This window comes from Chinchilla lanigera, unplaced genomic scaffold (assembly GCF_000276665.1).
Source record: "Chinchilla lanigera isolate Chin_1 unplaced genomic scaffold, ChiLan1.0 scaffold00066, whole genome shotgun sequence".
Lineage (NCBI taxonomy): Eukaryota > Metazoa > Chordata > Mammalia > Rodentia > Chinchillidae > Chinchilla > Chinchilla lanigera.
Genome location: NW_004955467.1, coordinates 2,092,665 through 2,107,866, shown reverse-complemented (window position 1 = coordinate 2,107,866; position 15,202 = coordinate 2,092,665). Strand labels below are relative to the sequence as shown.

At 39.6% G+C, this 15,202-nt stretch overlaps 1 protein-coding gene across 3 annotated transcripts in view; it reads right to left on the bottom strand.

The window, feature by feature from the left end:
• Cdrt1 (CMT1A duplicated region transcript 1) overlaps nt 1-14,800 on the bottom strand; it is a 31,441-nt gene extending 16,641 nt beyond the window's left edge. For all 3 annotated transcript variants that reach the window (XM_005399327.2, XM_005399328.2, XM_013522173.1), the window contains exons 1-7: nt 14,251-14,800; nt 12,362-12,538; nt 11,146-11,346; nt 10,926-11,053; nt 9,288-9,410; nt 7,071-7,180; nt 5,148-5,348 (exon numbers count right to left, since the gene is read on the bottom strand). In XM_005399327.2, coding sequence (XP_005399384.1) covers nt 5,148-5,348; nt 7,071-7,180; nt 9,288-9,410; nt 10,926-11,053; nt 11,146-11,346; nt 12,362-12,538; nt 14,251-14,755 — 1,445 coding nt within the window. In that variant the 5' untranslated portion in view covers nt 14,756-14,800. The remainder of the gene's footprint in view (nt 1-5,147; nt 5,349-7,070; nt 7,181-9,287; nt 9,411-10,925; nt 11,054-11,145; nt 11,347-12,361; nt 12,539-14,250) is intronic.
• Between the last annotated feature and the right edge of the window lie 402 nt (nt 14,801-15,202).

Sequence of the window (15,202 nt, the reverse complement as noted above, 5' to 3'; positions counted from 1 at the left end):
TCACATTTGCAAAAGACCTCCCTCCCTGTTTCCTGTTATCTACATTTTCTTTTGTTTTTTAAATTAGTTATACTTCAGGTTTCTCATATAAGATAAACCATGCATTATTGAAGCTTGTGTTTCTGATTTGTTTTGCTTAACATTATGGCCTCAAGGTGCATCCATTTTTCTACAAATGACTCAAACTTGAATTTTAGCCTTCTTTATGAAAGATTAGTACACCATTATGTATAAATACTACATTTTCTTTCTTAATTAATCTGTTGATAGCCAAGATTTGGCTATGATGAGTTGTGCTGCTATAAAAATGGGCATGTATGTATCTCTGCAGTGTGATATCTTTTACTCTTTGGGGAAGATATTAAAAGGGGACTAGCAGGGTTAAATGGAATGTCTAGGTTTAATTTTTTGAGGAATCTTCCATACTGCCAGTGTACATTCCCATCAACAGTGTAAAGGGTGCCTTTTTCTCCAAAGTTTTGCCAGCATTTGTGATTGTTTGATTTTTTTTTTTTTTTTAATGCTAGCCATTCTATCTGGAGTGAGGTAGAAATTCAGTGTTGCTTTAATTTGCATTTCTCTGATGACCAGAGATATTGAGCATTTTTCATGTATTTATTGGCCATTTGTACCTCTTTGGAGAAGTGATTATTCATGCCAGTTGCCCTCTTTTTTAATCAGGTCTTTTATTTTTTATTTGGGGGGGGGATCTTTTTTTTTTTTTTTTTTAGTTTTGTGTAAATTCTAGGTATTAGCCTTATGTCAGAGGAGTGGCTAACAAAAATTTTTCCCATTCTGTAGGTTGTCTTTCACTGTTGTTTTCTTTGCTGTGCAGAAGCTTTTTAATCTGATATAATCCGATTTGTTGATTCTTGATGCTATATCTTGTGCAATGGGTGTTCTGTTTAGAAAGTTATTTCCAGTGCCTATGTCTTCAAGAGTTTTACCTATTTTATCTCCCAGCATATTGTTTCTATTTTAATATTTATGTCTTTGACCCACTTTGATTTTACTTTTTTAAATGGTGAGAGCTGTGGGTCTAGATTCAATTTTCTGCATGTGCATAATCAGTTTTCCCAGCACTACTTGTTAAAGAGACTATCTTTCCTCCAGCATATACTTTTGGCTCCTTTGTCAAAGATCAGATGATTTATGTGTCTGGGGCTGTTTTTTCCATCTTCTATTCTATTCCATTGATCTGCACAGCTGTTTTTGAAGTATATACTTTTTAGACATATAAAAATACAAAGAACTTCCTTGACTTAGTATAACATGTTTATAAGTCATAATGGCAAGAAGTATGCTAATTGGAGAAACTGCAGATGAAGTTGCTTCAAAAAAGAGGAACAGGTGACAATGCCTATTCTCAGTCTTACTGCTTACCATGCACTGCAGCACCAGGCAAAGTTATAAGAATGATACATATATTAGAAAAGAAGACAATCGTCAGTAGTAACAGCATAAAATCATCTACATAGGAAAACCAAATCAGCATAGCACATAGCAAGGTTGCTGCACACAAAACCAACCTACAAAAGTCAATAACATTTCCCATTCCAGCAATAACCAGTTTGAAAATAGAAGCAAAGACAAGATATCATTGACAAAAGCAGGAGAATTATAAGGTTGTAGGTAGTTAATAAAAATATACAAGACTTTTTAAAAGGATAGTTTTAAACTGTAAAAAAGAACAAAGATCATTGCCTTAGTTTCCTCATCAGTCCACAATCACACAAGCCAGTACCTTGTAATAAATCTCTTTCTCATTGCTGGGACAAACACCTTATGCCCACAACTTAAAGGAAGAGAAGTTTATTTCGGCTCATGGTTACTGTCCATGGTCAGCTGGCTGCATGGAAGAAACAGCACAGCAGAAGGACATACTGCAAGAAAGCTGCTCACATCATGGGAGCCAAGAAGAAGAGAGAAAAGGAGGAAATCCTGAAAGGGAGAGGTACCCTTCCAGGTCATGTCCCCAGTTACCCACTTCTTCCAACCAGATCCCACCACCTAACAGCAAGTCAACCAAATCACCCAAGTAATCCAATCGTACTTCAAGAGCCCCACCTACGATCACATGAGGCCTTTGAGGGTCATTCTAGATTCAAGCCATAACAATGGTCTAAATGAATGTGTTCCCCCTGTTGATCTATAAATTCCATGCAACTTTTGCCCAAAGTCTCCTCTTTTAAAGACAACAAATTTATTCCAAAAACTCAAAACACATATACCACAGCTGTTAGCACAGAAGAGTAGAACTGGGCCTACCATGATATGTTAAAATGTCTATCAAACACATTATCATAAACAAATAAAAAGATTAAAATAGGATGGTTTTAGTACAAGAACAAAAAAACAGACCAATGGACTACAGTGGAGCTCAGAGATATCCCCACGTATGTGTGGGAAATGACTATGAAAAGGAGCCACAAACCAGTGAGGTAAATGGCAAGTTTCTTAGTCACTGCTCTGGGAGGAAAACCTGCTCACTATATTTAAAAATAAATCAGCAAAATGGAAATCCTATTTAATGTCACATACAAAGTTGGACTACAAATGGATTTGCTGAATACAAAAGGTAAAGCTATAAAGTTAATAAAAGGAAATGTTGCAAAATACCTCTGTGGGAAGAACCACAGACATGGGGTAAGAGAGAATCTGAAAAAGGCTATGATGCAGCCACAGGGCATTTACCAACATCCCAATGGTCTGGAAGAAAGCATGCTTTAAATTTCTGTTCTCAGCAACATGACAGTTGGTTTCTTTAGTGTAAGAAGGTAAGGGTATTTGATAAAGTTTTTTGTGTTTATTTTTATTTACAGCACATGATGTTTATATTCATCTTAAGGAGTAGGTACATCTACTTAACATATCTTAATTCTCTGTATTTCTCTTCCCCTCCTTTCCCTCTCCTTCCCTCTATTTCTAGATTCCCTTCACATTTGCAAAAGACCTCCCTCCCTGTTTCCTGTTATCTACATTTTCTTTTGTTTTTTAAATTAGTTATACTTCAGGTTTCTCATATAAGATATGGCAGAAAAGTAGGCAAACAGATATCATCAGACAACTTACAAAAGAAGTCATGAAAGGTAACAAACAAATCCATTAGTAACCGGAATTACTAATGTGCATGGAAATGACACAAAAATTCATTCGGCAAATATTTGAAAGCGGGATAGTGGTCACTGTCAGTAGAGAAGTAGAAATACCAGGAGCCAGTGGTGAGAATGTGGACCGAGACAGTCATCCTGGAATTTACCCTGATACATCTTAGTCAAATTAAGTGCTACCTAACCTATAACTAAATATACCCATGCCTGGATGCATATTCCCAAAAGAAGTCTTACACCAGGCATGATGATACACCTGTAATGCCAAGCACTGTGAGAAGCTGAGGCAAGCGGTTCACAATTTCAATCCCAGCCTATGCAACTTAGCAACTTAGTGAGACTCTGCATCAAATGAAAAATAAAAAGGATTGGAGATATAGTTCACTGCAAAGACCCTGTGTTCAATCCCCAATACTGAAAAAAGAAAAAAAGAAGCAGGAAGAAGGAAGGAAGGGGGAAAAAAAGAAAAAAAAGAAAAAACCTGCAATGTTTATAAAGAATTTTATATGAAAATCTATGAGATGGTCAATGAGCACTAGTCAGAGTCAGCCTAGTGCCCATCACTAAGGAGAAGTAGGTTAAACAGGTACACAGACCTTAGAATATTACAAACAACCAAAATTGGTTTTTTTGGTTTTGGGTTTTTTTCCGATACCAGGAATCGAACTCACGACCTTACGCTTGCCAGGCAGGCACTGTGCCGCTGAGCTAAATCCCCAGCCCCAACAAACAACCAAAATTAACTGACTTGGTGGTCATATGAGCAAATCTGTGAGCTCCAGAGCTCCACCCTGCTAGGCCACACTGCAGGTTTTGAACTAGGCAACCTCCACAATCACACAAACCAATACCTTATAATAAATCTTTCTATTTATATACACATCCTATTGGTACTGTTTTTCTGTAGAACCCTAATTTACATATGAAAAGATGTTCAACCTCATTAGTAAACAAGGAAGTTAAAGGTAAAACACCAATGAGGTTTTATTTAATACCCATCAGATTGGCAGAAATGACAATACAAAGTGTTGATGAAAACTTATAATGAGGGTTATTCTCATACCAACTGATAGGATTCTAAAGTAATACAAACCCTTAGGTAAACAGCTTAGTATTCCTACCTAGAAATTCACTACTATGAAGATACCTTTAAAAAAAAAAATTCATCTGCATGAGCACCAAGTGATAACAGCCAAGAGTACCCATAGAGCATTTTTCCAAAGAATTAACAACCATAAATAAGGCAAACATCTGTTAACAGAAGAGTAAATGAGTTATGATACATCCATCCAGTAAAATACTAAATCTCTGTGATAATAAATTAATGACTGCTATCTGCATCACATGGGTGGATCTCACAGACAGACCTCAGTGTAAGAATCGAGTGCTGATGAATCTTTAAAATATGATTCCATTTATATTAAGTTCAATAGTGGGCAAAAAAAAAATTAATATATTTGGAGATGTATAAGCAAGTAAAAACTATAAGAAAATACAAGAAAATGATGACTAGAAAATTTAGGGTAATATTATCTCAGGTTGGAAAGAAGAAAGACAACAATAAGGAAAGGGCACACAGTGTGGTTAGGGGACAGATACTATTCTATTTTTTACCCTGAGTAATAATAGATGTTTATTATATTACTTAAAACACATAAGCATATACATTTTAAGCACCGTTTTGCATCGCATTATATTTCATATCCACAAAAACTACTTTACCCTGAAGACATATATAAAAGAAATATAAATTATGCTTTCATCTAAGAGTGCTAAAAAAAGAAATATTTTGAAGTTCACAGCTACCGACTGGAGGACACGTCTGATAATTATTGTAAATCTATCTCATTCATAGTTTAAACAATATATTCTTGGATTTATACTGCCAAAAAACCCCACTGTAAATAGCCTGGAAATGGATACAACTTAAGATACCTTTTCAATAAATCCAAAACCGAAAAGGCATGCATGCTTCTTCCATGAGCTTCCTTCAGGCTCTAGGTAGAAGGGAAACCAGGACCTCCATAGACAGCTCACCTGATACTTAGGTCATAACTCCCACTTAAGAGAAAGTTTTCCTCTTCGCACAAGAAGAGGGTTCGGATACTCCCAACATGGCCTCGAAACACGACGGGTAACTGCTTGACTTGTAAGATGTCCAGAAGCTGGATCTTCCGATTAGATGACACAGCTACCAAATCTCCCCCAGAAAAATGGATGACTCTGTTTTGGTCCCACCTGAGTTTTGAGGTTGAGTTGAAAGGTTGGATAATACATGAAAGAACAGTTAGTGTCCTTCTTGGAACTTACTAAGCACCCTAACTTTTCCCATTAGTAGTGGTAAAATAGAAAATTTAGACCCTTTCAACAAGGGAGGCAACAGAAATCAAGGCCGAGTACTAATGGGTCCTGGTAGATCCTTACCTCACACCATCATAAAAATCTATATCAGGTAGACTGAAATCTAAAGACGTAAAAGAAAGGTTTGTGCTAATATTGTTTGGACAATTAAATCTGATATCTTATACTCTGAGTAACCAATTTAAAGATAACAATACGCATTAACCACTGTTACCCTCTTACTATCTTGTTTTGAAATTTTGTTTTATTTTTCTCTTTAAAATAAAAAAATCTAAAAAGTAAGGTAAAATTATAAAATATAAACATAAAAAATATTTTGTGAATGTGTCAAATCCCCAAGGGAGAGAATAGAATATGTGATATTTCCCAAATTTATTTGACAATTGAAATCTTTTTTCAGGGAAAACCTAAAAGAACCCTGATATATGCTGTATTTCTTCCTTACTTTGTTTCTTTCTTTTAGAAATTCTTTCTTTCACTTATTTTTTCCTAACCAATATCCAAGGAACATTTATTAGGTTTAAAGGTCTGTGTTAGAAGGAACCATGGGAAATACAAAGATGAATAAAATATAAACCTTGCTCTCAATAAGCTTAGAGTCCTATAAACCAGGTGAGTTGAGTTAATTTTCCTATCATAGAAGGATCAGCAAATAGGATGACTAACTAAGACTTTTTTATTGCAGAAGGGAATAATATTTTAAGTATACTAGGACTACAGAGAAAAGTAGAATTATTCCAATAAATCAGAATGTATAATTACTCTAAATATGAGGGGGAATTCTTGTTATTTTTCTCCTAATTTCATCTTTCATATTTAGGGTTCAACCAAATAAAGAACAGTAAGTAGCACACTCCCCATAAAAACTCAACTCTGCCTTCTCATGCTGATGGGTCTGTTTCCAAGATGCAATTTGTTAATAAGACTGTGACTAAAAACAATGTAGAGTTGGCCTCTACAAAACGTTGTGAGTACAGAGGAAAGGCGTAAGCCTAAAGTATAGCAGAAAGTTGTTTGTTAAAGAGCCTTCTTGCAGCGTATCCAAATGATATCACATAAACCAATTATCATAAATGTAATTTTCATATTTAACATGGAAATATATCCACAGTGCTTTGTTGAATTTGGTTACAGATATATAGAGCATAACCCAATTCCTATTTAAGTATGTTTTATGTATGCAAAGAAAAACTCTAGAGGACAGACATCAGTATTAGTGGTAATTATTCTGGATGACAAGATTACTGGAGATCTTTGCTTTTCTCTATATATCTTCTGGCATTTGGAGGATTTTTTTTTGAACAAGTATTTCTCAAATTGGAATAAAATAGTAAAAGTATCTCTAAAAGGAAAGATTTTATGCATATTACACATGCAAAATGTTGTGTCAGCATGTCCAAAATGTATAAAGGAAAAGTGTCCTCGCCCAATTGCCAAGAATGGTGCAAAATCCAAAGGGCACTAGGGCTAGTTCTGGGCTGAAGGTAGAGGTGAGGAGAGGATTATCTTTCCAAGTCAACAGGGTCAGGAGGATCTTAAGATGCCAGTGTGGGTAATCTGAGGGTCCCCAAAGACCTCCACTCTGACCTCAGTACCTACGTGTCAGAGAGAATGCGGACATTGTAGGTACCACAGAAAACATTTCTCTCCTCCATCAAGACCTGCTGAGTTTCCTGGTTCTGGTACGCAGTCCACAGGTTGTAGTCATTCTAAAAAGGGAATGCTTAGAGTCAAAGTGTGGTGTCCACTCTACCCAGGGTCCCAGATGCTCCTCTAGTCTTTCCTGACTAGGGCACAAGGGTTGATGGATTCTTCGTTTTAAAGCTGCAGCTGCTACTTCCCAGTGATGGGGGTAGGGAGGAGCGGGGCATGAGAATGCCTCGCAGTAAGCCATGAGCTACAAAATGCAAAAAGCTCTAAATCACCTTTCACATCGTTGTATTTTCTACATCTTCAAATCTATGCATTTTCAAGGCTAAATTACAGCTGTTGCTGAGAATACAACTTTCCTGAAAATGTACTCACAAAGGATATACTCACAACATAAGATAGCAGTACTCTTTGACTAGCCATTTCACTGAAATCAGGGTTTCATCTTTATATCACATGTACCCGATAGGACAAAACACACCCAACAGCAACATCTTCCCTATGTGAAGTTGCTACACTGTGTGCATTTGAATTTCAAGTTTTCGTAATCTGCAGCCTTCATTTGTCATTACAGCTGCCTGACAAAGTAGATCACTTGCCCCAAAGTATTCTCAACATTTCGCAGATGCGGTATCTGAGATTCAGGGAGAGAAAATACATTTTTTCAAGTTTCAACAGGAGCACTGCCGCAGCACACAACCATGGTGGCATAAAGGATGGAAGATTACTGGGAGGTGAGACTTAGTTCGGTCACCGAGAAGACCCGAGAAGACCCAGAGAGGCTACTTCTTCAGCATAAGAGAGCCTCAGGGAAACACCAGCAAGAAACCTCTGTGGTTATTTATTTGTAACTCAAGAACATAAGAACAAAGAGGTAGAAGAAAAGCACTTGCAACATTTGTATAGGAGTTTGGGTCGGGAAGGAATGAGTGGGATGGTTTGTTATGCAACACATGTCAATCTGGCGCAAGCAATCTTATGGGGCAGAGGGGACACAATGGCCAAAGCAAACATCTCTGAGAATAATTTATTGTGGGTTCTGCTGTCTGTTATCCTGCAGACCTGCTCTAAACTTAACCATGCACTCCAGGAGCCCAGGAACTGTTGTTCCCAATGCCCCTTCCTTTTCACGTTCACTTCAATCACTCCTTTGGCCAGAGTCTGCCTACAGGGTGCTTCCCTTTCCTTCATTTCTTCCTTTCACCCTTCTGTCTTCCCTTCCTTCCACCCTCCCTCCCCCTCTCTGCCCATCATATACTCTCTGAGAAGCGGTGGCATACCCAGCATGATAGATTCTGCTACAGAGGACTGAACTGGACTCCCAGTTCCACTGTTCTTTGCTGCCATACTTCTCCCTCAAAGGACATAGCACTCACACTGGACGAGCAGAAAGGAAAAAGCAGAGCGAGTTGATCATGAAAAGAAAGAAAACCATACCACTATGTTTTCATCTGAGAGGGCTGGGGACATCTCTGAAGTCTCCTTCTAAACCTTATCTCTTTTCTCTATGCTTTGCACTCTTGCTCAAATGCAGACCTTACTCCACTCATTTTCCTTCCTTCAGCAGAGAGGAAAAAGCAAGAATCTAATGATCTTAGTAGATGAACCTGAGGAGTCAATGCATAATGTTTCAAAAGCCTTTGCTTTACTTTTCTTTACTACTGCCTGAGAGCTGATGTGGGAGGGGTTCCTATAATTAATTCTTCTCTGGAAGTGAGTGATGAGAAAGCTGACCATCTGGACTAGCCCTGGACCTCCCTCATATCCTGCCCATTCCTGAGCACCAGATTCAAGTAGCCAGGCAGTCCATGGGATGTTAGGGCTGAGGGGAATCCCACCTATGGCTGATGCTGCTCCTGACCTCTGAACTTTCCATTAGAGGACTAGGTACCTGGGACATAGGACATGGCCACAGGATCCAAAATATGGAAGAATCCTGGGAGGACAGTCCAAGCCATCCACTCATTAAAACACATGGGAATATATGAAGGCTTATGGAGAGAAATGACTTGCAAGTGGGTAGCAACAGAGAGAAACTCTGGTCTCCCTTAGAGAATGGTTCTTCCCATGATCCTGTGTCTATTCGTGGGTCTGGATATCAGCCTTCAGGGAACAATAGCAAGATGACTCTCAGCATTACTTGCCCCACCTGTCACTGAAACCCACCTTTGTTCTCAGTTTCCACTTCTGGTTTTTTGCACGCATGCGCTTCCCATCGTCCGTCATTTTAGGAACTGGGATAGGAAGCCTGTTGGCATAATTGGGTTCTATTCCCCTTGTGTAGGACCCCTGAAAAAAAACGAAAAATTTTGAATATCTGCGGTCTTGTGTTTATTGCAGCACTATTCATAGTAGCCAAGATGTAAAATTGGCCTACATGTCTGTTACAGACAAAGAAAATGTATACACAATGGAATATTATTCAGCATTAAAAAAGCCTATTATTTCCAACAGTATGGGTAGAGATTGAATTAAAAATAAACTAGGCATAGAAAGAAATGTTACATGATCTCACTCATTTGTGGACTTTAAGAAAGTTGATCTCAAATAAATAGAAACTAAAATAATTGTCACCGGAGGCAATAGTGCTTAGGAGGAAGCAAGAGACATAAGATGTTGGTCAAACAACGCATAATTATACTTAACTAGTTGGAATAAATTCAAGAGATCAATTGTACAGCAAGACAACTACAGTGACAATATATTGTATTCTTTTAAAACTCAGAGTATTTGTCACTACAAAAATGAAAACTATGTGAAGTGTGATGTATCTGTTAGTTAGCTACATTTAACTACTCCACAGTGTACATACATTTCAAAACACTATATTGTACAGAGTAAACACATACAATGTTAGCTGTTCATTTTGAGAAAAATTTTAAAACATTTTTTAACAAGAAGAAATTACTATTCTTCATTCCTACTGTCCACGAGGAAGGAAAAAACTAGCTGTTGGCAAAGCCTGGAGGTGGGTAAGCAGTGGCTAATAAAGGAAGGCCAAGACCTAGCCAGTTACAGCAACAGTATGTGCAGACAAGTCAGGAGGCTAAGGAATGCCAAAGCCTGGGAGGAGACCAGCAGGAGACTGTCAGCAATTTCAATGGCCTGCAAAACAATGGCCTGCCTTACCATGCCTGCTTCCTGTCATCCTTTGTCATCTATCTCTGCTGGAACCAAAAAAAAAAAAAAGAAAAAGAAAAGAAAGAAAAACATCCAAACTACTAGAATTGGATGGTTTAGGGTTAGGCTTCAGGCAAGAAACCAAAAAGTAAAAATGCCAGAGATGATTACTCTCAAGAAGAAAACTGTTCTAAACATACTCTGTGTCTCTATAAACTGTTATGTTCCACGGTGAGGATGACTGAGAAACATATTCATGGCTTTCTGACTGTTTAAGCTTCAAGATAACTCCTTGAGGGGAGGGAAGAGAATTCCTTGCTTTGTGAGCTTTTGTTTTGATTTCAGTTGCGGGGCTGGAACCCAGTGCCGTACACATGCTAGGCAAGCGCTCTACCACTGAGCTACACCCTAACTTGATGAGGTGTTGGAAAAGTCCCGCACATCTGCTCCTGAGAGGTTTCTACACATATTGTTCCCACTAGATGCCCCCATAATGAGAGGGCAAGTGGCAATTAGTATGGAGTCTCAACCACAAGGAAGTGGCTGCTCTAGCCCAAGAAGCTGCAAATGCAGAGCGGGAGGCCATCTGAAGATCTACCAGCAAGACAAAAGGCTCAAAATCAGGTCACCCTCTATATGGAAATGAAGCTGGTTTCCGGACATTTCCTCCCATATCAGAAGTACCTGCAAGAGGACAATCTGGTTCTGAATGAAGGTGTTCATGGATAAGTCCGTCTTGACCTGCTGAGCTAGGGTGGCCCAGTGCTGACTCACAGAAGCACATTTGTTCAGGGTATTTTTGTCCAACATTCCTGGGGAGAAAAAAAGAAAGATGGACCCAGGACCCCAGAACAGGGCCAGGATGGGAGCTCTCTGAGAAACCCCTTCATCCACCCCAGCATACTTAGGATGTGCTTGGAGAGGTGGACAGGCAGGTGACGGATGAAGTCTCGGTATTTGCTAAACCCAGAAGACAGATCTCTGACATCCTCCAGGTCCATCAACAGATGGCAGGGATCATCCCCTGGGCTGAGCATGCCTGCTTTTCTGGAAAACAGTTCATTCATCTCAGAAATACATCGGAGCGAACTCTTCCATTGTTCCTCTGTGAAGCCAGAGAAAGGGGTACAGCTGAGTTGTCTCTGCAGTAATTCTAGGGCAAGAACAAATCTGTACCAAAAGCAGTCCCCCAGAATAAAGCTCCTCTGACAATATCCTGAGGCTAGTGGACTCTTCCCATCTTTTCTGCCATGTGGAAAACTTCCATGTCCCAAACATGCCAGCACTTTTCAGCCTTTTTAGTTAAAGGCGATTATCTATAGTAGCAAAATCTGAAATGGCATTGTGTCTGGAACTTTCTTGAAAATATCCCAGCAGGAAACAAATGTTGAACAGTTTTGAAAATGTAGTGGCACATGCCTGTGATCCCAGCTACTCAGGAAGCTGAGGCAGAAAGATCACAAGTTCTGGCCAGACTGGGCAATTTAGGAAGACCCTATCAAAGTATGAAAAGGGCTAGGGATGTATCTCATGGGCAGAGTGCTTGCCTAGCACAAGATCCTGGATTCAGTCCCTAGTAATGATGCACACATACACATACACAGCTAGTGGGAAGAGAAAAGGGACAAATGAAATCAGATTGGTGGTCTGGGAGTGTAGCCCAGTGATAGAACACTACCCAGGAGTGTAGGGGCCTGAGTCCAATCCCCGGCATCCCCTCCCCATCTGCTTTTCCTCTCACCAGCTGTGATGATTAAATGAGGGAAAAAATATCAAAGAAACCAACATACTATAGGTGCTAAATGGATCTTAGTTTCCAAAATCCTTTATCTCCAGGTGCTGTTACCTTTACAGCCTCTCCACTTCCACAGAGACTTCCCAATCTCATACCCATAGACTCTTCCATGTACATAGGGTTACATCCCCCAAAATCCATTGTAAGGGAAAATTCCATAAGTCAAAAATGCATTTAATACTCCATATCCCTTTAGAAAGCAAAACAATTACAAAAAGAAATTCAAATGATCCTAAGTCCAGATGCTCCCTGACTTCAACCGGAGTTATATCCCACTAGGCCCAGTGCCCATCTGTGTTGGCTGTCTTGCCGAAAGCTGACTCACCAGCATTATCTGCTTCTCTTCCCACATTTTCAAGTACTTTTTTATTTCCTAAGGATCTAGACAAAGGGAAGGATGAGGGCCTGGTTTTCACTGCCCAGCGGACATGGGAGGTTTCCATCTTGGAGTTGTAGTCTTTCTCAGGGAAAAAAACCACATCAGTGGAGTCTTCTTTGAACCCTGAAGAATGAAAAACCAAGACAGGTTTGCTCGTCAAGCACGCGTGTGGAGAAAAATGAGACAGAGAGAACTGATTTTACTTTTCAGTCAATCCTTTCATCTGCAATTTCCACTTCCTCAGATTCAATCATCCACAGATTGAAAATATTCAGAAAAATACTGCATCTGTTGTAAACATGTACTTTGTTGTTGCTATTGTTCCCTAAATAATACAGCATAACAACTACTTATATAACATTTGTATTGTATTCAGTATTATAGAAATTATTTAAAGGTTACAGGAGAGTTTCACAGGCTCTATGCAAATACTACACAATTTTATGACAGGAACATGAGCATCCACAGACCTTGCTATCCAAAGGGAGTCCTGGAACCCATTCCCCAGAAGTACAGAAACAACTTTATACATAAAACAGACCAGAGAAAGTATGTCTGTTTTTATTTCAGGCCTCTGAGTTTCTATGCAAAAATCTCCCAAAAATCCCTGACAGACTTTGCCAGCCAATCTACAATGCAAAATGCATTAGGAGAGAAGGAGATGAGACTGGGACTGCTTCTCTGGAGCGCTTTCTCAATTTTCTTCAATGATATGAATAACTGCCCTTGTATCAAGTCAGAAAATTTAACTGTTTTTTGAGACAGGATCTTGCCAAGTTGCCTAAACTGGGCTTATATTTGCAGCCCTTCTGCCCCAGCCCTCCCAAGTGCTGGGATTACAGGTATATACTACCATACCAGGCAAAAATTTAACTTTTTAAGAGAAAAATCTCTCCTAGAAAAAGAGGAAGGTTGCCACAACCTATAACTGGACTTGCACAACTGTAGTATAAATAGAGAATTCCCAGAGAGTGTGGTGCTGCCTTTGAAAGGGAACCACAGAAGCGCTGCAGGTCTATGTCCACCACATAACAAAGGTACTTGGGAGAGTTTACTTGTTTTCAGTCCACTCCTAATCCCAAATCGCTTGCATTTCTTCTGGTTTCTTTTGCTTCTCTGAACCAGCTGACTAAACACTTTCAAGATTCTCCCTCCAACGCCCTACACAAATGATGCTCGGAGTGAGGTCCCTTACCCTGCAATACCAGCGGCAGTTAGAAATTGGTTAGAGATGTATAATCTTGTACACCACCTCAGACCTGCTGAGTCAGAAGTTCTGGCAGAGATGCTCAACAGTCTATATTTTAGCGGCCCTCCTGGAGCCTCTGCTACAAGCTACAGTTTGAGAACTACTGCCCTGGACTAATTTGGCTCTTTAGCTACCACTGGATTTTAATAAACTCTGCTTTGAGGTTTGATTTTATGCATAAAGCAAGGAGTTCGATGGAATGGATATTTGATAAATCTTAATCCCTTGGTCTGGTTTCTGTACAGGGCAGCTGAAAAAAGTAAAACAATTTAGTGGTTTCCCCCTTCCATCTCTCAGAGGCAGGGACCAGCCATTGCTGGGCCTAAAGTGTACAGAAATCCATTTTAAATCCTCACAGCAAAAAGTCTATACTTCCTTTGCTTGTATGATTTTACAGTTGTCTAGAAGGAAGTCATACTCAACAATTTCTCCTTTGATAAACAGGGTCGAGAATCAGGACAAAGTTCAAACAACCCTCTCCTGTATTCTGCACTATCTCCCTCTGCGTCTCTCTATAGGCTCCTAAGGTCCTGCTTCCTGGTCTCGGGGTCCTCTTGTCTCACAGTCTGTGTGCAGCCTTGTTTACCTGTGACATTGCTCCACTCTCTCTGAAACAGAGCTCTGATCACATCAGCAGCAGTGAGCAGTACTTTGGGGTCGCACATTTGCAGCAGCAGGAGAGTGTAATTTGCCTTAGTCCGGTGGGTGCTGGCGCTGAACCAGTACAAGATCTCCTTCATCTCTTCTTCCACCATTGTTTCCGACATTTGGTTCGTGGAGGACTTCACAACTTTCCCCTCCTTCCTGCTGAGGTTAATCCGAGACCTGTTATAGATGAAATCCTTTCCCTGGGTGGTCTGCAGAATATTTTGGAAATAGTGTAACAAATACAAGCTATTTAACTGCTCTAGAATGCTAACGAGAAACTTCCTCTGCAATGTACCATTGATCCTTTGGAACCACTCTTTAGTAGAAAAGATCTTCCATGCTAACACACAGGTCTCACACTTCTGGCACACGGGGATCAAGTCGTTTCCCTTCTCACAACGGAAGTAGGGGGCGTTTTTGAGCTTTGGTTCCATGTTTTCCATGATCCTCAGGTAATCAGCTCATTTCATTCTTCTTGCCCATTAGTCACACCACTAAAAACTGGAAGAAGCACAGTGGAAACAAATAAATACCCCACTTGAGAGCTTATGAACATCTCCTGGAGAAAAGGTAAACTGCTACATCGCCAGATGGAAAGCTTATCTGTTCCAGAAACTGCCGGTAGAAGTCTGGCTTTTGTACTGACCTCCTTGGAAACAAGACTTTACCATAAATCCCCTAAACCTAGCTCTGCAAAAACGTGGAAGCAGCTGCCGTATATTCTGAAAGAGCTGGTCATCTCATTTCTAGAACTTTTGTCAAATTAAAGAAATATGTAGACTCTCTTTTAAACGAAAAAATATATATATTCTGGAGCCTGATGTTGAACTTCAATTGCTGTTATTAATGCCCTTTAAATATTCATGAATCTATATTTAGATGTAAACTTC